Source organism: Sinocyclocheilus anshuiensis, unplaced genomic scaffold (genome assembly GCF_001515605.1).
Source record: "Sinocyclocheilus anshuiensis isolate Anshui unplaced genomic scaffold, SAMN03320099.WGS_v1.1 scaffold277, whole genome shotgun sequence".
Classification (NCBI taxonomy): domain Eukaryota; kingdom Metazoa; phylum Chordata; class Actinopteri; order Cypriniformes; family Cyprinidae; genus Sinocyclocheilus; species Sinocyclocheilus anshuiensis.
The window spans coordinates 352352-373726 of record NW_015536463.1 but is presented as its reverse complement, the minus strand read 5'-3'; the positions used below and the strand labels follow the sequence as shown (position 1 = coordinate 373726).

The 21375-nt window shown below is 38.5% G+C and overlaps 1 protein-coding gene across 4 annotated transcripts in view; it reads left to right on the top strand.

Moving 5' to 3' along the window:
- LOC107678501 (nebulin-like) overlaps positions 1-21375 on the top strand; it is a 51630-nt gene that overhangs the window by 11400 nt on the left and 18855 nt on the right. For all 4 annotated transcript variants that reach the window (XM_016474842.1, XM_016476311.1, XM_016474159.1 and 1 more), the window contains exons 17-83: positions 132-230; positions 718-822; positions 909-1016; positions 1118-1231; positions 1335-1532; positions 2250-2357; positions 2446-2544; positions 2638-2742; positions 2837-2944; positions 3049-3360; positions 3842-4048; positions 4161-4265; positions 4361-4468; positions 4560-4871; positions 4964-5170; positions 5265-5369; positions 5703-5810; positions 5941-6252; positions 6347-6553; positions 6638-6742; positions 6848-6955; positions 7059-7370; positions 7481-7687; positions 7833-7937; positions 8176-8283; positions 8375-8686; positions 8796-9002; positions 9166-9270; positions 9366-9473; positions 9561-9872; positions 9974-10177; positions 10275-10379; positions 10570-10677; positions 10766-11077; positions 11302-11505; positions 11640-11744; positions 11870-11977; positions 12066-12377; positions 12510-12713; positions 12818-12922; positions 13012-13119; positions 13239-13550; positions 13638-13841; positions 13936-14040; positions 14134-14241; positions 14326-14637; positions 14746-14949; positions 15180-15284; positions 15440-15547; positions 15757-16068; positions 16168-16371; positions 16515-16619; positions 16733-16840; positions 16932-17243; positions 17338-17541; positions 17890-17994; positions 18112-18219; positions 18351-18662; positions 18751-18855; positions 18979-19077; positions 19796-19897; positions 19993-20100; positions 20186-20497; positions 20638-20742; positions 20840-20944; positions 21045-21149; positions 21243-21350. In XM_016474842.1, coding sequence (XP_016330328.1) covers positions 132-230; positions 718-822; positions 909-1016; positions 1118-1231; positions 1335-1532; positions 2250-2357; positions 2446-2544; positions 2638-2742; positions 2837-2944; positions 3049-3360; positions 3842-4048; positions 4161-4265; positions 4361-4468; positions 4560-4871; positions 4964-5170; positions 5265-5369; positions 5703-5810; positions 5941-6252; positions 6347-6553; positions 6638-6742; positions 6848-6955; positions 7059-7370; positions 7481-7687; positions 7833-7937; positions 8176-8283; positions 8375-8686; positions 8796-9002; positions 9166-9270; positions 9366-9473; positions 9561-9872; positions 9974-10177; positions 10275-10379; positions 10570-10677; positions 10766-11077; positions 11302-11505; positions 11640-11744; positions 11870-11977; positions 12066-12377; positions 12510-12713; positions 12818-12922; positions 13012-13119; positions 13239-13550; positions 13638-13841; positions 13936-14040; positions 14134-14241; positions 14326-14637; positions 14746-14949; positions 15180-15284; positions 15440-15547; positions 15757-16068; positions 16168-16371; positions 16515-16619; positions 16733-16840; positions 16932-17243; positions 17338-17541; positions 17890-17994; positions 18112-18219; positions 18351-18662; positions 18751-18855; positions 18979-19077; positions 19796-19897; positions 19993-20100; positions 20186-20497; positions 20638-20742; positions 20840-20944; positions 21045-21149; positions 21243-21350 — 11268 coding nt within the window. The remainder of the gene's footprint in view (positions 1-131; positions 231-717; positions 823-908; positions 1017-1117; positions 1232-1334; positions 1533-2249; positions 2358-2445; positions 2545-2637; positions 2743-2836; positions 2945-3048; positions 3361-3841; positions 4049-4160; positions 4266-4360; positions 4469-4559; positions 4872-4963; positions 5171-5264; positions 5370-5702; positions 5811-5940; positions 6253-6346; positions 6554-6637; positions 6743-6847; positions 6956-7058; positions 7371-7480; positions 7688-7832; positions 7938-8175; positions 8284-8374; positions 8687-8795; positions 9003-9165; positions 9271-9365; positions 9474-9560; positions 9873-9973; positions 10178-10274; positions 10380-10569; positions 10678-10765; positions 11078-11301; positions 11506-11639; positions 11745-11869; positions 11978-12065; positions 12378-12509; positions 12714-12817; positions 12923-13011; positions 13120-13238; positions 13551-13637; positions 13842-13935; positions 14041-14133; positions 14242-14325; positions 14638-14745; positions 14950-15179; positions 15285-15439; positions 15548-15756; positions 16069-16167; positions 16372-16514; positions 16620-16732; positions 16841-16931; positions 17244-17337; positions 17542-17889; positions 17995-18111; positions 18220-18350; positions 18663-18750; positions 18856-18978; positions 19078-19795; positions 19898-19992; positions 20101-20185; positions 20498-20637; positions 20743-20839; positions 20945-21044; positions 21150-21242; positions 21351-21375) is intronic.

The window sequence follows — 21375 nt, the reverse complement described above, 5'->3', positions numbered from 1 at the left end:
CACACACACACACACACACACACACACATATATATATATATATATATATATATATACCTACTTTAATGGGGTGGGTACAGAACCTGACATTAGGTGATTTTTTGTGTGTGTGTGTTTGTTTCTTTTTGCAGAAAGTTTATCGTCAGCATCCAGACAAGGTGAAGTTCACACAGGTGACAGACTCACCTGTTCTAGTGCAAGCTGCCATCAACGCCAAACAGCTAAGTGATGTACGTAAAAAGCTTTAATTATTATGACTAAATAAAACCAAAGAAACCAAGTTTACCAGGTGGTTCATGGACCTTGTCAAATGTTGCCCTAGAAAAATCCCAGCATTCATTAGAGCGCAGTTGTCATCTCAGTCCCGCTGACAATAGAGTAAATCCCTAGACATATTATTAGAGCTGTTGTCTGTGCTATTTCAAGTGGTAAGTCACAGACAATCAAAGCCTAATAAACAACTAAAGCCAATCCTTTTGAGACTGAGGAGTGAGGAGCCATCTAGTGGTGTTCATCAAGCTCATCCTGCTTCACTGAACACCACAATCATGGAGCACTCGGAAAATACTGGGAAATTTACTAGGGCAGTGTGACTCTATATACTGTATACATAATTGTGTATGAACATGATATGTAAGATTACATTTTTACTAGCCATTATAGTTATAAGTTTGATGTAGAATATATTATCATTGACATTTTTTCTCCTTTTTACAGCTCAACTACAAGGAAAAGTATGAGAAGGAGAAGTTTAAGTGTTACCTTCCTCCTGATTACCCTTTCTTCATTCAGTCTAGAGTTAATGCGTATAACCTTAGTGATGTAAGTTCATTCCATCTTCATTCATAGCAGTGAATTTGACTGAAACCTGATCATAATGCATTACTTTCTCTATTTCATGTTCACAGACGTGTTACAAGTTTGAATGGGAAAAAGCAAAAGCAAAGAAATTTGAGGTGAAAGGGGACGCAATTTCGATCCTTGCAGCCCGTGCTCACAGTAACATCGCCAGCGATGTAAGTAAATGGGATATTTGGGTCATTTGAATGACAGTGTGTATCAAAACAATGAAAAATATTTCAGGTAATTGTGACACTGATATGGTCTTTAATTTTAGGTGAAATACAAGAAGGAATATGAGAAGAACAGAGGACAGATGATTGGGGCCCTCAGCATCAAAGATGACCCTAAGATCATGCATTCAGTGCATGTTGCTAAGATCCAAAGTGAGGTACGGTTCAGCTAGTGCATTACTGATAACTTGTATACCCAACCGTGAAGTTTTTTATGTACTAACAGTCAGTTTTTCGATCCTCCGAAATATTTCTGAACAGCGTGAGTACAAGAAAGACTATGAGAAGATGAAGACCAAGTACCATACTCCACTGGACATGATGCTTGTGACACTTGCTAAGAAATCTCAGGCCATTGCCAGCATGACTGGCTATAAGAATATCCCAAACCGTTACCTCCTCCCTTATGACAGCATACCACTGGACCAGGCAAAGAAGGCCAATGCTCTTCAGAGTGATGTAAGGATCCCTGCTGCTCTAGACACACTGGAATGAGCACAGATTCACAAGTTCAGTGTTGACAAGTGCAGTTGTCATTCCTGTACTGAAGTATTTCCTATTTAAACATGAAGTTGGGTGAGAAAGCCTCATTGAAAAGATTGTCTTTTTTAAATAGCCAATAGCCTAACATCACAGCTGCGAACCATGCAAACCATGCTGTTATAGACAGAAGTCTTACATTACATTTAGATTTATGCATTTAACTGTCTTTCCTCTTAGCTGACTGCCTGATGTTCTTTTATATCGTAATAAATAAATACATTCTAGTCAGAAGTGGTTTGTATCATTAATATTTAAGAATTTGAGTATTCAACATTTTAGAGTGCAGGATTAGTCATCAATATTTTTGGGCCATTTTGGTCCTGAAAGAAAAAGACATAATTTTAAATGAATATATCTGCTAAAAGATCATACTTCATAAGAGTACTCCAGAATATAGATGATTTCTCTATTCAAAAAGACATGGAATAAAGCCACAAATACCAATTTAATTTGATGGGGTCTTTATGAAAACGACTTTAATGTGCAGCCTATTTACATTTTAAATGGATTTTCTAAACTAAATAAGTTTTTTTTTTCATGTTTATGAACATGACCAAGTCCATATAGCAAAAGGTGATCAATCATACCTTTAATTTTTTGTGTTACTGATTTTTCTGTCATTTGTAACCACAGAATGGATACAAGTACGAATACAATAACTACGTCAAAGGAATGCCTTGGGTGCCTTACGGCTCTATGGAAGTTGAGAAATCCAAGAAAGCAGGGGAGATCTTAAGTGAGGTATGCCACTTCCTGTTTTTACCCATTTAAAGAATTGATTTCTATGGTCATCAATAATGTAACTTTAAAATTTCTTTCTCTTACTTAGAAAAAATACAGGCAGCTTCCAGACACCGTACCTTTTACTGCTATAGATGACCACCCTCTCCAGCTGCAGGCTAAAGTCAACCAGATGATAAGAAGTGATGTAAGCAAAAACAATTAACATGGTTAAATGTTGCTCTGAATAAATGCTAAACCAGCACGTTAATGTGATCTGTGAATATTTTCCCCACTATAGCTGCACTATAAGAAAGGTCTGGATAAAATCCTTCAGAAAAACTCCCTGCCTCCTGATGTCCCAGAGTTACTTCAGGCCAGGTGTAATGCCTACAACATAAGCGATGTAAGTGAAAATGCCCTAATGTTTTATGGTATTTGGTATATTATTTTTTGCAAATTTCGTGACTCTGTATATCCATTGCATCTCTGCTTTTCAGAAATACTATAAGCTTGAATGGCTGAAGACTATTGCAAAGGGGTATGATTTGAAGCCTGACGCCATCTCTGTACAAGCTGCAAAGGCAGCAAGACATGCTGCTAGTGATGTAAGAGATCCTTTCATAAGTCCATAAAGGAGACAGATGGACAGAAAACTGCAGTGTGGAACAGAATAATATTAAATAAACTGTTGATTTACCATACCTTTCAGGTTCAGTATAAGAAGAAGTATATGAAGGACAGAGGCCACCATGTTGGCTTCCGTAGCCTCCAGGACGACCCCTTGCTGGTGCACTACATGGAGGTGGCTAGAATACAGAGTGATAAGCTATACAAGAAGGATTATCACAAGGCTAAACTGAAGTACCATACACCTGTGGACATGTTGAGTGTCGCGCATGCCAAACATGCCTCAAAGGTTCAGACATTTGCAGGATACAAGCAGCATTTCCATCATTACACCCTGCTGCCCGATGCCATGAACCTGGCGTTAGCTCGCTCTATGAACCTCAGCTCCAGTGATGTAAGAAACATTTAATCATCTTAAACTCTTTATGTGACTCTCAAATCTAGATTTACACAAACTGTAGCATCATACTTTTTTTCTTAACACTGATTATACAGACCATATACAATACAATTACAAAATTTGGGCTTAGTAAGAAAATTAAGAAAGAAAGAAATTAATACTTTTATTCAGCAAGGATACATTATATTGATCAAAAGTGACAGTAAAGACGTTTTATAATGTTAAAAAAGATCTTTCTATTCATCAAAGTATCCAGAAAACAATGTATCACACTTTCCACAAGCTTATTAGTATGATTTCTGATAGATCATGTGACACTGAAGAGTAATGTTCTGCTGAAAATTCAGCTTTGCCATCACAGGAATAAATTATATCTTATAATATGTTAAAATATAAATAATATAGTATAAAAGATGTGTTCAAGTTTGTATTTCTGTAAATGTGTTAACTGATATGCCCTGTTTAATCCCATTAGGTCCAGTATAAACAGGATTATGAGAACTACGTAAAGGGCACTGGCTGGATCCCCATCGGTTCTCTGGATGTTGAAAAGGCAAAGACTGCTGGTGCAGCTCTCAATGAGAAGAAGTACAGGCAGCATCCAGACACTATCAAGTTCACCAGCGTTCTGGACACCCCAGTCATGGAACAAGCCAAACTGAATGCACAGCAGCTAAGCGATGTGAGGGACAAATGCATGCTGTTGTTTGGTGTCCTTGATGAATGTCCATAATGAAGGTTAAATATGTTTCATTTATGTTTACTTTCTGAATCATGTCAATTTTGTTTTCCAGAGGCTGTACAAAGCCAGTGGTGAGAAGTTCATGCACACTTACCATCTCCCTGCTGATGCACCAGAGCTTCTGCAAGCCAAATACAACGCTGTCAATATCAGCAAGGTATGAATGCTGCATATTTTATACTGTATATGACAATGAGATGGTTAACAGTATCAAGTTCAACTGGAAGCTTGTGTTTTCTTTTGCCTTTGCAGACATACTATACCTACGCACACAAGCAGGATCTTCTGAAAGGACATCAAATGAAGCATGATGCCATTCCTATTGTTGCTGCGAAATCCTCTAGGGATATTGCCAGTGATGTAAGCAAGCATGCATTTAATTTATTTATATTTAAATTGTTGGAGTGCCTTGTTGACTTTTATGCAACTGTGTTGTGTTGTTTTTTTATAGTACAAGTATAAGCTTGCTTATCAGAAGGCTAGAGGTCACCATGTTGGCTTCCGTAGCCTCCAGGACGATCCCTTGCTGGTGCACTACATGGATGTGGCTAAGATGCAGAGCGAGAGGAACTACAAGAAGGATTACCACAAGATCAAGCTGAAGTACCACTCCCCTGTGGACATGTTGAGTTTTGTGCAGGCCAAAAACGCCTCAAAGGTTCAGACATATGCAGGATACAAGCAGCATTTCCATAATTACACCCTGCTGCCTGATGCCATGCACGTTGAACTGGCTCGCAACATGATGGAGATCCAGAGTAATGTAAGCACAACTAAATAAGGCTATGACGATACTTAAACCTAGGATGATTGCTGTTTTGACAAAATTATTAACAGATCACATTTTATCCATAGAATTTGTACAAATCAGATTTCAACAACATCTTCAAAGGAGCAGGCTGGGTTCCCATAGGTTCTATAGATGTTGAGAAGGTCAAGGCTGCCAATAAAGCCCTTGATGAGAGGTCATACAGAATTCACCCCAGTATGCTAAAATTTACCAGTCTAACAGATCAGATGAACATGGTTTTGGCCATGAACAACACAAAACTACAAAATAAAGTAAGTATACTTCAATCATTTATTGTGAATGATAACCAGAATGATGATCTAAAACTGATTTATGGGTTCTTGTTTGCTTTTCATTTCATTTTAGGCTGCCTATAAAGCCTCTGGAGAGAAATTTATGCATACCTACAACCTACCAGCTGATACCCCAGAGTTCCTGCAGGCCAAATATAATGCTCAGACTATGAGTGGGGTGAGTACAAAAGCATATCAAATCTAAATTAAATAACGAGAAACACTTTTTAATAGGATTCTGTGTTAACATTGTTTCATTATTAGTTCAGGTTAGCTATTGCATTAACAGACCTCAGTGCATTCAGCCTAATTGTGTTACCACTAAAGTCTCTTGCCGGTTTTGTTTAGTTTTTTCCCTCATGTCATTTCTTTTATTTATTTTTTTCATTGTTTTTATGCTATGACCTTATCAGTTAATTGCATTTTATTTATACAATTTTATTTATTATCGTTAATATTATTATTACCAATGAAACACTAAAATAATGTAGAAAAACTCTTTATTTTACAGTCACACTACAAGGCACAGTGGCTTGTGGACATTGCTAAAGGCTATGACATGAAAGCTGATGCTATTTCCATTGTTGCTGCTAAACAAGGAAGACACATTGCCAGCAACGTAAGTGTAAAATGTATCTCGCATTAAAATGCTGAAGTTGCTGTTCAGCAGTACCAAAAAAAATAAAAATATTTGCAATTACACAATGAATGTACTGGACTGATTAGAATCCACTGTTCTTTGATCACAGTACCAATACAAAAAAGCATATGAGAAAGCAAAGGGCCACCATGTTGGCTTTCGTAGCCTCCAGGATGACCCCTTGCTGGTGCACTACATGGAGGTGGCTAAGATGCAGAGCGAGAGGAACTACAAGAAGGATTACCACAAGATAAAGCTGAAGTACCACTCCCCTGTGGACATGTTGAGTGTTTTGCAGGCCAAAAGCGCCTCAAAGGTTCAGACATATGCAGGATACAAGCAGCATTTCCATAATTACACCCTGCTGCCCGATGCCATGAACCTGGCGTTAGCTCGCTCCATGAACCTCAGCTCCAGTGATGTAAGTCCATCCTCTTTTAGATCCACGCATCCTATTTGGAGGGGGTACCATGGGTTTAACAAAGGTATTAAACATTACCTTTGTTGTCTCCCAGGTTGAGTACAAGAGTGAGTACAACGCCACCATGAAGGGTATGGGTTGGGTGCCCATTGGTTCACTGGCTGTAGAAACCGCAAAGGTTGGAGGAAAGATCCAGAGTGAACACAACTACCGCACTCACCCCTCCAACTACAAGTTCCACAAACTTATGGATTCTATGGACCTCGTATTGGCTAGTGCTAATAATAAGATCATGGACAAGGCAAGTCTGGATTCAGGGTATTTTCATTGGTTTGACTGGTTTAAAATTAAAGGTCAGTCTATGAAAATTTAAATGCTTTTGCAGAAATCCTATCATGCTGCCTGGGAAAAGGACAAGCTCAAGATTCATGTGATGCCTGACAGTCCTGATATTGTCCTGGCCAAGGCCAATGCATTGAACATGAGCCAGGTAAGACTAACTATTGCATTCATTCAAAACATCCTAATTAATAATCAAAGCAAAAAAAAAAAGTCCAGTGTAGTATATTCCATTGCCTTTTCTGTGTATTTTCAGAAACTCTACAAAGCTGGCCTTGAAGAAATTAATAAGAAAGGCTATGACCTCAAACCAGATGCTATTTCGATTGTGGCTGCCAAAGCCAGCAGGAATATTGCTAGCAATGTAAGTATCCTATTATCCTATCTATTTTCGTCTCAGTACTTTCTAATAAATGCTTGCAAAATCATTCATCCTTTCTGATAAATCCATGTTTCTGTCATGACAGTACAAGTATAAGCTGGCATATGAGAAAGCGAAAGGCCACCATGTTGGCTTCCGTAGCCTCCAGGACGATCCCTTGCTGGTGCACTACATGGAGGTGGCTAAGATGCAGAGCGAGAGGAACTACAAGAAGGATTACCACAAGATCAAGCTGAAGTACCACTCCCCTGTGGACATGTTGAGTGTTGTGCAGGCCAAAAATGCCTCAAAGGTTCAGACATATGCAGGATACAAGCAGCATTTCCATAATTACACCCTGCTGCCCGATGCCATGAACCTGGCATTAGCTCGCTCCATGAACATCAGCTCCAGTGATGTAAGTCCATCCTCTTTTAGGTCCACACATCCTGTATGGAGGGGGTAGCTCATAACCTGTGGGACTGAAGTATTGAAGTAGGATTTAACAGTATAATTGTTGTCTCCCAGGTTGAGTACAAGAGTGAGTACAACGCCACCATGAAGGGTATGGGTTGGGTGCCCATTGGTTCACTGGCTGTAGAGACCGCAAAGGTTGGAGGAAAGATCCAGAGTGAACACAACTACCGCACTCACCCCTCCAACTACAAGTTCCACAAACTTATGGATTCTATGGACCTTGCATTGGCTAGTGCCAATAATAAGATCATGGACAAGGTAGATTACACTTTTTAAAAAAACAGTATAGTAATGATCCATCATTTCTGAGATGTATGTGCATCTAATCTAATTGATGAAATTTTTAATGGATTATTTGGCTGGTCTGATCAATAAATAATATTTTGAATGTGTTTTATTTTAGCAAGCATACACAGACGCTTGGAACAAGGACAAGATAAATATCCATATCATGCCTGACAGTCCTGAAATCATTCTTGCAAAGGCTAATGCAGTCAACATCAGTGAGGTAGGTGTATTCTATGTATTTGCAGAATATTAACAATATTATTGTTAGAGGTGTTTCCTTTCTGAATCATTCAGTCTATTTGAATGAACCATTTGAGTGAATTTATCAGTTATTTATTAAAAAAAAACTCAAATATTTCATCACCTACTGATGTAACAATGTAGCTTTTGGAAAGAGTCACTAAATATCCCCTTAAAAGCATTAATAACATGTATAACTTGTGCTGTTTTGAATACAGAAAGCCTACAAAGCAGGACTCGAAGCCCTGAAGAAGAAAGGTTATGACCTCAAGGCAGATGCTGTATCAGTGGTTGCAGCTAGGGCCTCCACAAACATTGCCAGTGATGTTAGTTACTCAAATAGATAATCAAATGTTTCTGTCACTAGTGCTATCCAAGTATTACCATTTCTGACTTCTACAAATATTCTCATTACAGTACAAATACAAAAAGGAGTACAACAAAGCAAGAGGACATCATGTTGGCTTCCGTAGCCTCCAGGACGACCCCTTGCTGGTGCACTACATGGAGGTGGCTAGGACACAGAGTGATAAACTATACAAGAAGGATTATCAAAAGTCCAAGCTGAAGTACCATTCCCCTGTGGACATGCTGAGTGTTGTTCATGCTAAGCAGGCTACGGCTGCTCAAACCTATGCTGGATATAGGCAGATCATTACACATTATAATGTTCTACCTGATGCCATGAACCTAGAGCTAGCCCGTAACATGCAGGCGATCGCAAGTGATGTGAGTTGAGATTGTGACGTTGTATTTTAAATGTTTAATATGTTTTGATTTTTATAAAATGCTATTCTTTTTCAATTTGATTTTATATTGATCCTCTCTAATTCTGCAGAACATCTACAAATCTGAGTATAACAATTACATCAAAGGAATTGGATGGATTCCCATTGGATCTCTGGATGTGGAGAAAGCAAAGACTGCTGGCCGGATAGGCTGCGAGAAACTGTACCGCACACATCCCAGTAACTTCAAGTTCACTAAAGACATGGATTCCATGGATCTGGTCCTAGCCTCGGCCAATAATGAAATCAAAAACAAGGTGAAAGTTGAAACCATTTGACTTGACACTGAGCTTTGCTTTTGATTATCTTGATTATTAGGTTTGGTCAATTGACTTTCTTTTTAGAGACACATAATTAATAGTTTCATTAGTCAGTATGTTTCAGAATAATTTAAAATGGACCCATTTATTCTTCCTTCAGCAAAAGTATACTGCAGCCTGGGAACAGGACAAAACCAAGATTCACATTATGCCAGATTCAATGGAAGTGGCTCTTGCTCGTCAAAATAAAGTTAACTACAGTGAGGTTAGTGATGTCACCAGATTCATTGCTGATTGATTGCAAACAATAATTGTCACTAAGTCACAGCATTTAAATAATCGTTTCATATTCTTCTTTAGAAACTATACAAACTTGCCAATGAACTAGCAAAGAAAAAGGGTTACGATCTACGTGCTGACGCCATCCCAATTCAAGCTGCAAAAGCGTCATGTGCCATTGCTAGTAATGTAAGTTTTTTTTTTCTTATTGGACCCAGTATTTAATTACTGTGTACTTATCAAAATGTAATGGATATTTTAATGGACTTTAAACAGTACAAGTACAAGACTGGTTATCGTAAGCAAGTCGGTCATCACATTGGAGCCCTCAGCATCCAGGATGATCCTCTGCTCATGCTGGCCTTGAACTCAGCTAGGATTGCTAGTGATGCTCTCTACAAGAAAGACTTTAACAAGTCCAAGACCAAGTTCCACCTCCCAGTAGACATGTTATCTTTTGAGTTGGCCAAGAAGAACCAGATCCAGGTCAATGATGCCAACTATAGAACCTACCTGCACAACTGGACCTGCCTGCCCGACTCCAATGATGTTGTCCAGGCCAGACAAGTCTATGACCTCCAAAGTGACGTAAGTATGATTTTACTGCAGTTTTGTACATATATAAATAAGGCTGATGGCCCATCCTTATGAAGCTTGTAAGCACTCTTTCCATACATGTCTGCTCTTAGGCGGTGTATAAGGCAGATCTGAAGTGGCTTCAAGGTCTCGGATGGGTCCCCATTGGTTCGGTTGATGTTGAGAAAGTGAAAAAGGCTGAAGAAATACTAAGTGAAAAGAAGTATCGTCAGCACCCAAGCAACTTTAAGTTTACTTGTACAACTGAAGACATGCCACTGGTCTTGGCCAAAGCCAATAATGAAATGATGAACAAGGTATCTTTACATTTGATATCTAGACCCATATGAAAACTGTCTAAAATATTGTTTGTGACATCAGTTTTGATGCTTAATTCTCTCTTCATTCTGACAGTCAAAATATGTTGAAGCCTGGAACAATGATAAAACAAAGATTCACATCATGCCAGATGCAATGGATGTGGTTCTTGCAAAGCAAAACAAAGTCAACTATAGTGAGGTCAGTATTTCAAATTTAGAGTTGAGTGTTCAGTTGTATTTAAGAGTATTCTTTTTTACATTTAAGCAAATATTCTAAATATTAACCCTGAGTCACACTGTTTATAGATCAAGAGCGATGAGCATTGGTTTGAATTGATAATCTGCTGTTGCCAAGTTTGTTCAAATATTTTGTCTGATTTGCTCTGCAGAAACAATATAAACTTGCCAATGAACTGGCCAAGAAGAAGGGTTATGATTTGCGCAATGATGCCATATCTATCATCGCAGCCAAAGCCTCCAGGGACATTGCTAGTGACGTAAGTACAACAAACTGATGAAGCAGTGTATGTCGCATTGAGTATATACTCTCATTTGCTACACTGGGAATATTTTCTTTTTTTGCAGTATAAGTACAAGACTGGTTATCGTAAGCAAGTTGGTCATCACATTGGAGCCCTGATCATCCAATATGATCCTCTGCTCATGCTGGCCTTGAACTCAGCTAGGATTGCTAGTGATGCTCTTTACAAGAAGGACTTCAACAAGTCCAAGACCAGGTTCCACCTCCCAGCAGACATGTTAGCTTTTGAGTTGGCCAAGAAGAACCAGATCCAGGTCAATGATGCCAACTACAGAACATACCTGCACAACTGGACCTGCTTGCCCGACTCCAACGATGTTGTCCAGGCCAGACAAGTCTATGACCTCCAGAGTGATGTACGTGTTATCCAGCTTCTGTTAAGCACTATTAATTTATCAATTGCTGTATCTTCATTGAATTGACTTTCTGTTTTATATTTTAGTTTGTAGCTAGTATGTAATAGAAAGAGGAATTGCTTGGGTCTCTGTTGTCTTCTTGATGTTGAGAAAGAGAGATACTGATGAATAAACTGTATGGAGTCACTAACAGGTATTCTTTCCATATATGTGTCTGTTTTTAGGCTGTTTACAAGGCTGATCTGAAATGGCTTCAAGGTCTCGGATGGGTCCCCATTGGTTCAGTGGATGTTGAGAAAGTGAAAAAGGCGGGAGAAGTCCTGAGTGAAAGGAAGTACCGTCAACGCCCAAGCAACTTTAAATACACCATGACAACTCAAGACATGCCGATAGCCTTGGCTAAAGCCAATAACGATGTCATGAACAAGGTAACTTCTGAACTGATAAAACATATGCATACGTGCATATGCATAATTTTCTAATTACATTTTATTACATCTATTTTAGACAGTCATTGTGTGGTTGTGATTTCTTTTTTAAATGTCATACTCTTATTTAACAGCAACTATATGTTGATGCATGGAACAAAGACAAGACAAAGATCCATATTATGCCAGATGCTATGGACATTGTACTCGCAAAACAAAACAAGGCCAACTACAGTCTGGTAAGTATGACACAACATTGGCCTCTTAGTGGTGCATAATGGATGTTCTTGGTTAATAATTAATACATATTATTTTCTTTTTCTTTTTTTTTATAAAATAACTGCTCATTTTATTTTTTTCTAAGAAATTATACAAGCTTGCAAATGAGGAAGCTAAAAAGAAGGGCTATGATATGCGAAATGATGCCATCCCCATCAAAGCAGCCAAGGCCTCCAGGGACATTGCCAGTGATGTGAGTATTTTGAGTTATTGCATCTAAAATTGAACAAAACATTCCATTGAACTATCTTATGCCTTAAACTGCTCTTTCTTTTAAACAGTACAAGTACAAGACTGGTTATCGTAAGCAAGTTGGTCATCACATTGGAGCCCTGAGCATCCAAGATGATCCTCTGCTCATGCTGGCCTTGAACTCAGCTAAGATTGCTAGTGATGCTCTTTACAAGAAAGACTTCAACAAGTCCAAGACCAAGTTCCACCTCCCAGTAGACCTGCTGTCTCTTGAGTTGGCCAAGAAGTGCCAGATCCAAGTTAATGACGCCAACTACAGAACCTACCTGCACAACTGGACCTGCCTGCCCGACTCCAACGATGTTGTCCAGGCCAGACAAGTCTATGACCTCCAGAGTGACGTAAGTATGCTACATGTAGACATGCTACATTCAGGATTTGAGAAGTAAGATCTCCATGTTTCAAATACCTAGTTTATAGAGACATATTGGTTCATTACTTAATGCTAATTATTATGATATTTTTGTTCTCAGGCTGTGTACAAAGCTGATTTAAAATGGCTTCAAGGTCTCGGATGGGTTCCCATTGGTTCGGTTGATGTTGAGAAAGTGAAAAAGGCTGGAGAAATCCTAAGTGAAAGGAAGTATCGTCAGCACCCAAGCAACTTCAAGTTCACTTGCACAACCGAAGACATGCCACTGGTCTTGGCCAAAGCCAATGCAGACATCATGAACAAGGTAGCCTGCTTTGATCAATAGCTTAATTTTCTTCTCTCTTCCAATGTAATTTGTAAAGATAATTTGCATATATATATTTCTTTTTATTTTTCCTTACATTATAGAAAAGCTATGTCGATGCTTGGGAAAAGGATAAGACCAAGATCCACGTCATGCCAGATACAATGGAGATTGTGCTTGCTAAACAGAACAAAGTTAACTACAGTGTGGTGGGTCATTCATTTCAAGTCTCAATTTGAAGATGGGAAGTTATATTTGTTTTTCCTCATATTTCCTTGTCTACTTAATCCTACTCCAGAAACATTACAAGCTTGCCAATGAGGAGTCCAAAAAGAAAGGCTATGACATGCGTGGTGATGCCATTTCTATTAAAGCAGCTAAAGCCTCTCGGGATATTATCAGTGATGTGAGTGCTCTCTTCTTTTGTTCTTCATTCATAGTGTTATAGTTCATGGTCCAGAATGTGTCAAAATGCTTATTTTGAGTTTTATCCATTCTTATTGTTCTTTAATCCTTCAACTGTAGTACAAGTACAAGACTGGTTATCGTAAGCAAGTTGGTCATCACATTGGAGCCCTGAGCATCCAGGATGATCCTCTGCTCATGCTGGCCTTGAACTCAGCTAGGATTGCTAGTGATGCTCTCTACAAGAAAGACTTCAACAAGTCCAAGACCAAGTTCCACCTCCCAGTAGACATGTTATCTTTTGAGTTGGCCAAGAAGAACCAGATCCAGGTCAATGATGCCAACTACAGAACCTACCTGCACAACTGGACATGCCTGCCCGACTCCAGTGATGTTGTCCAGGCCAGACAAGTTTATGACCTCCAGAGTGACGTAAGTCTGCTGAAAGTCCTCTTGACTTGTATTGTTTCTTTTTATAGTTATTTTAAATTTTTCATTATTTTTTGCATGACCATTTAGGCGGTGTACAAGGCTGATCTGAAATGGCTTCAAGGAATCGGATGGGTTCCCATTGGTTCAGTAGATGTCGAGAAAGTGAAAAAGGCGGGAGAAGTCCTGAGTGAAAGGAAGTACCGCCAACACCCAAGCAACTTCAAGTTCACCCTTACAACTGAAGACATGCCAATAGTTTTAGCTAAAAATAATGCTTCTAATATCAACAAGGTAAATCTGCTCATTAGGTTTCTCAACACAAGAACCGTCACAAATAGCTTAAAGGTTTAAACATTTGACATCTAATTTTAATCAACTGTTATAGAAACTTTATACTGAAGCCTGGGACAAGGATAAAACCAAAATCCATGTTATGCCTGACTGTATGGAAGTTCTGTTGGCAAAGCAGAACAATATAAACTACAGTGAGGTATGTATATGTCTGAAAATGTTTCTTTTTTTCCCTAAAAACTCTTTAAATCTGTAGTAACGACGCACTTTGTAAAATATTTTCTATTTTTAGAAAAGATATAAACTTGCCAACGAAGAATCTAAGAAGAAGGGCTATGATTTGCGTGGTGATGCTATTGCTATCAAAGCAGCTAAGGCTTCCAGGGATATCATCAGTGATGTGAGTGCTTATTAGAACATAGTTTGTGTCATACACACTTTACTGTGCACAATTACCTTCTGAAACCCTTTAAAAAAATTTTAGTACAAGTACAAGGCTGGTTATCGTAAGCAAGTTGGTCATCACATTGGAGCCCACAGTGTCCAGGATGATCCTCTGCTCATGCTGGCATTGAACTCAGCTAGGATTGCTAGTGATGCTCTTTACAAGAAGGACTTTAACAAGTCCAAGACCAAGTTCCACCTCCCAGTGGATCTGCTGTCTCTTGAGCTGGCCAAGAAGTGCCAGATCCAAGTTAATGATGCCAACTACAGAACCTACCTGCACAACTGGACCTGCCTGCCCGACTCCAACGATGTTGTCCAGGCCAGAAAAGTGTATGACCTGCGTAGCGATGTACGTTTGTAAAACTAAAATGTCATTTAAATATTTGTACAGATTTAGAATTTTTAATTATATATGAACTGAATAGTTCTGAAAAGTCACATTTCTTCTCCATCTCAGGCTGTGTACAAAGCAGACATGGAGTTTATGACCGGTGTAGGATGGGTCCCGATTGGCTCGCTTGATGTCCTGAAAGCAAAGAAAGCAGCTGAGATCCTTAGTGATCGGCTCTACAGACAGAAACCAGACACATTTAAATATACACAAGACATGCAGTCCATGCCTTTGGTGCTTGCCAAGGCAAATGCCCAAATTATGGATCAGGTTAGTTGAATAAAAAAGTCACATGACTGGAATCCAACTAAACTGTCAACACAATCTCTGGAGAACAATTTAGTGACAATATCAATTACTACAAAAATGTTAATATATATTACTTTGTATAAATGATTCTTTTTATGTTCATTTTGATTAATTGCAGGATGTTTTAATGTTCAACAATAACAACTCTCACAGTATTGAAATTGTCACTAAAACCTTTTTTTCCATTTTAGCATCAATACCATGCAGCATGGGAGAGTGACAAGGTCAAGATCCATATCCCTGCTGATACCCCAGAGATTGTGCTCTCAAGTGCTAATGCAATGAACAATAGTAGGGTAAGTATCACTTCTCGAATGATTGTTCTTTCTTCATTATATATTTGTTTTAGTTGGTAAACTAAACATCTCAAATTCATGCATTCTGTTTGATTTCCAAGATTATTCCTATTCATTATTTCACTTAAAAAAATAAATAAAAATTGTGCTTTCAGAAACTGTACAGACAAGCAGTTGAGGACATCTTCAGGAAAGGCTACGACCTCAAACCTGATGCTGTCGCCATCAAAGCTGCTAAAGCATCCAGAGACATTATTAGTGATGTGAGTATATACCTTCTTAACATTTGCTTATATTACAAGCTCACTGATGCATTTTCTATTTGATTGCATAAATATAAATAGAAGCCATCTTTAAAACTAAAGCATCATGTGTCATTGCTAGTAATGTAAGTTTTTCTTCCTTATTGGCCCCAGCATGTGATTACTGTTTACTTATCAGAATGTAATGAATGTTTTAATGGATTTCACAGTACAAGTACAAGACTGGTTATCGTAAGCAAGTTGGTCATCACATCGGGGCCCTCAGTGTCCAAGATGATCCTCTGATCATGCTGGCATTGAACTCAGCTAGGATTGCTAGTGATGCTCTTTACAAGAAAGACTTTAACAAGTCCAAGACCAAGTTCAACCTCCCAGTGGACCTGCTGTCTCTTGAGCTGGCCAAGAAGTGCCAGATCCAAGTTAATGATGCCAACTACAGAACCTACCTGCACAACTGGACCTGCCTGCCCGACTCCAATGATGTTGTCCAGGCCAGGAAGGTCTACGATCTTCAGAGTGATGTGAGTTTCTGTGGAATTTTAATTTGTAACCATAATAAATAGACCTACCGTATACTACCAGCATTGTTTTACTGTTTCTCATGTATTTTCTGCCATCAGGCTGTGTATAAGGCTGATATGGAATGGATCAGAGGTACAGGATGGGTACCCATAGGCTCAGTTGATGTAGAGAAGGCTAAAAAGGCTGCTGAAATTCTGAGTGAAAGGAAGTACCGACAGCATCCAAGCAACTTCAAGTATACAAGCAAGACTGATGCCGTACCTTTTGCTCTTGCCCAAGCTAATGCCAAGATCATGGACAAGGTATTATTTTCCTAGAAAATTTTACTAATCTGTATAAAAGGTAAAAATAAATTGCTGTTTGAAATCACTGTTGCGGGCTGAGATTTTTTAGACCAGAGGTGAATGTGTCTTAACTTTTTGTCTTCATTATTATTGCATTGCAGAATGCATATTTTGATGCCTGGAATAAGGAGAAGATTCATATCCATGTCATGCCAGACACACCTGAGATTGTTCTTGGAAAACAAAACAAACTCAACACAAGCATCGTAAGTACTGCAGCACTGTTTTATAGTGACCACTAAATCAGAAATAAATGCACACTAGTTTAGTTTTTAATCCTGTGAAATCGGTTTGTGTTGCTTCATCGTGTTCTTTGCAGAAATATTACCGTCAAGACTATGAGAACAGTCTTAAGAAGGGCTACTTCCTGCCTAAGGATGCTGTTGCAGTGAAATCTGCCAAGGCCTCCAGAGACATCATTAGTGATGTAAGTCTCAGTGTGGATCTTATCTAATAAATTAAGCACACACTGTTAAGCGATAGTGCTCAAATTTCTTTTATGTATTAAAACCTTGCAGTACAAGTACAAAGCTGGATACAGGAAGCAGCAGGGGCACCACATTGGAGCCCTCAGCATCCATGATGATCCCTTGATCATGCTGGCCTTGAACTCAGGCAAGATTGCTAGTGATCTTCTCTACAAGAAAGATTTCAACAAATCGAAGACCAAGTTCAACCTCCCAGTGGACCTGCTGTCTCTTGAGTTGGCCAAGAAGTGCCAGATCCAGGTCAATGATGCCAACTACAGAACCTACCTGCACAACTGGACCTGCCTGCCCGACTCCAATGATGTTGTCCAGGCCAGGAAGGTCTATGACCTCCGCAGTGATGTACGTATATGCCTTGTTTGACACACTGTGCTGTTTACATTGGTTTGTTATGTTACTACATGAATACCTTTTTTTTGGTAAACTTTCAAACTAGGCTGTGTACAAAGCTGATCTTGAGTGGATCCGTGGATGTGGCTGGATGCCGCAAGGATCCATTGACGTCGTCAAAGCCAAGAATGCTCAGGCTATCCTTAATGAGAAATTGTACCGCCAGCTTCCCAGCACAGTCAAGTTTACCAGTGCTGTGGACCTGCCTGTTATTGTCCTAGCCAAGCAAAATGCTGACATCCTCAGCGATGTAAGATTATTGCCATTCCTTTTCATTGGTACTCAAATGTTAATGTTCAAATTACAGCTAAACTAAGGTTGAAGACAGTTGCTCTAATAAGAATGGAAATGAATAGCACAAACATCGGGTGAAAATATATTTTTTATTTTAATTGCAGTGAATTACTAATCAAAATTTCTCATTTTTGAAAGAAATATAATAATTATTATTATTATATTATAGTAATTATATTTATATGTACAGTTAATTAGAAATGTAAAATTGTGCTAAATGAATGTAATAGCTGTCTTTTTTATTTTTGCATCAATGTGTGCCTTTAATTTTTCTTTATTATTTGAATTATGATTTTGTTCACAGAGAAAATACAGAGAAGCATGGGACAAAGATAAGACATCTGTCCACATCATGCCAGATACACCTGCCATCGAGTTGTCCAGAGCCAATGCCATTGCTGTCAGCAATGTAAGCAAAGTCACATGCAAGATTGCTGAGTATTACTCAAATGAATTCTGTTTTGTGAGCTTGTTATGCTATTAAATTATTGTGTTTTGAATTTCCACCTTTTTTGTCCTGTTGCAGAAAATGTATTCCAAAAACTGGGATGCTACAAAGGCGAAGGCATACCACATCAAAGAGGATGCCGTGTCTGTGATCAAGGCTAAAGCATCCAGAGATATAGCCAGTGACGTAAGACATCACAAAGTCATGTTTTTTCTGTCTGTTTTCTGAATCTCTCTTATATTGTGAAAGATCTTAAATCTCCTTTCTGCTATTTAAGAGTGATACTTACAACCGATTTGATCATCTTTTAAATGCAGTACAAGTACAAGGCTGGTTATCGTAAGCAAGTTGGCCATCACATTGGAGCCCGCAGTGTCCAAGATGATCCTCTGATCATGCTGGCCTTGAACTCAGCTAGAATTGCTAGTGATGCTCTTTACAAGAAAGACTTCAACAAGTCCAAGACCAAGTTCCACCTCCCAGTAGACCTGCTGTCTCTTGAGCTGGCCAAGAAGTGCCAGATCCAAGTTAATGATGCCAACTACAGAACCTACCTGCACAACTGGACCTGCCTGCCCGACTCCAACGATGTTGTCCAGGCCAGGAAGGTCTATGATCTGCGTAGTGATGTAAGTTTAGCTTTGATCATGTTTTTTTTTTTTAATCTACAAAATAGAGTGCAAGACATTGTTTCATTTGATTGTTTTTGATGTTTAGGCTGTGTACAAGGCTGACTTGGAGTGGCTCAGGGGATGTGGATGGATTCCCCATGAGTCTGTTGAAGTCATCAAAGTGAGGAATGCCCAAAAGATTCTGTCTGAAGTAAGTCATTTGGCACTGTATATTGTAATTGCTTCTACCAGTACTTCTACCAGTAGAAATGCTATAATTATTTCTACTGTATGTAGAAATGTAATGAATTGCTGATTTTTTTCTGATTCACAGAGAGGCTACCGTGTGAAACTGGATGAGCAGAAATATACAACACCAATTGAAAGAATGGACTTTGTGCTCTCCAAAAATGCTGCTGATGTGCTCAATGAGGTAAGCAAGAAGACATATATTATACTATCATCCAGTCATTCAAAACTGTAATTATATGAAAAGAGATAATCAGACAGTATTATAAGGTTATTTTTAAGCAGTTTCCATACACAAAAATTATAAACTAAAACTTTGGTTTATAAGCCATATTATTTAATTTCCTTCGTAATAGTGAATGGATAGTAGGAGATTTTCAGGGCACACTTCAAACATGTGATTAAATACAACCTTAAACCAAGGCATTTGTTACCTAATCTAGCTTTCTAACAAACCTGAAATTGTAAGTTGCTTTGGATAAAAGCATAGTCTACTTTGTCTAATCATTTCAACATAATATATAAATATTTTAGTTTTAATTAAAAGTACACTTCATTACAGTAATTCAAAGTGCATTACATATGCAAAATAAAATCATTTTAAAAGTCATTTTTAAAACTATAAAAATAAATGAGAAATAAAACTGAAAAAATGAAATAAAAGTTTATTTTAAAAGTAGATGTATAAATGCGAGTATAATAAGCCTTGTGTTTCTCATAGTTACTATTACCATTGCTATTGCTCTTACTATTACTATTAAACAACATACCTATTACAGAATATTTAGTTGACAAAATCGTGTTCTCTCCATTGAAATGTTGTCACCCCTACGACATTAGTTTCATGTGTGGTTTTCAGATATGACTGTTCTCTAAGTATCCTTTTTATTTTTTCTTCTCAGGCTAAGTACCGTGAGGCCTGGCACCAGGACAAAATTAAATACACGCTGACAGACTCTCCAGTTTTGGCTACAGCCAGGGAAGTGTCCAAAATGTACCACCCGGTAATGCAATTTTCTTTTTGAGAAATAAATGTTTTCTGTAATGATTGCTTAAAGGTGAGTACTAACAGAAAGGCCATTTTAAACACCACTTGTAGCACTTCTACACCAAAAACTGGGACAAGACCAAGGCCACATCATACTTCATGCCCGGAGATGCAGTTCCAATTAAACAATGCATCCAGACCACTAAAGTACAGAGTAACGTAAGTAAATATATAAAACTATACCTAAACCCATTTCACTTTAATTTTATTCATGCTCACAAATAAATGATCATCTTTTTTGCAGCACAAGTACAAGGCTGGTTATCGTAAGCAAGTTGGCCATCACATTGGAGCCCTGAGCGTCCAGGATGATCCTCTGCTCATGCTGGCCTTGAACTCAGCTAGGATTGCTAGTGATGCTCTTTACAAGAAGGACTTCAACAAGTCCAAAACTAAATTCAACCTTCCAGTGGACATGCTGGCATTTGAACATGCAAAGAAGTGCCAGATCCAAGTCAATGATGACAAGTACAGAACTCGCCTGCACCAGTGGACATGCTTGCCTGATCAGAATTATGTAATTCAGGCCCGTAAAGCGTATGACTTAGCCAGTGACGTAAGTATTGGTTAAAGAGGTTTTCAAATCAAAATTATTCTTCTTGTTTATTCAAATATGAGAATGAAGGTAAAGTTTTGTTTGTTTTAGAAGACCGCTGATTTGACTGCTCTGAATTTAATATAATACTCTTCCTCCAGAATGTCTACAAAGCAGATCTGGAATGGTTACGTGGTTGTGGCTGGGTGGCTGCTGATTGTGTGGATCATGTCAAAGTCCGAAAAGCCCAGGAAATTATGAATGATGTAAGTTTGACCAAACAGTTTTTTCCCTTGCAAATTCTCACTTATAATACAAACCTCCATTGTCTTACAACAATGCCTGTTTCTTTTCCCCATGCAGAGACTTTACAAGAAGGATGCTAAGGAAAACTTTGGCAGATTTACCCACATTGTGGATCGCCCTGAGGTTGTTCTTGCAAAGGTTAACGCCTTTAACCTCAGTGATGTAAGTGTGTCTCAGATTTGGGCATTTTTGGCTTCATAGGGACAAACTGGTGTGAAGAGGTTAACTTATCTATTACGTCGATCTTTCTGTTGTTAATCAGCTGAAGTACAAAGAATCATTTAACCTGGAGAAGGGCCACTACATCGGATCTGAGGATACACCACAGTTGGCTCACTCTAGAGAGGTCGCAAAGATGATCAGTGAGGTAACAATGCCCATTCCAGACTTATTTGTATGTATTTGCATTTTATTTATGTAATACATTACACTTAGAAGGTTTTTGCTGTTGTTATTCTAGAAATTGTACAAAGTCAACTGGGATGAGAGCAAAGCCACTGGCTACCAGCTGAATCATAAATATATACCAGTACAACAAGCCAAGAAGACCAGAGACATGATCAGTAATGTAAGTATCAAAAATAAATAAGTAT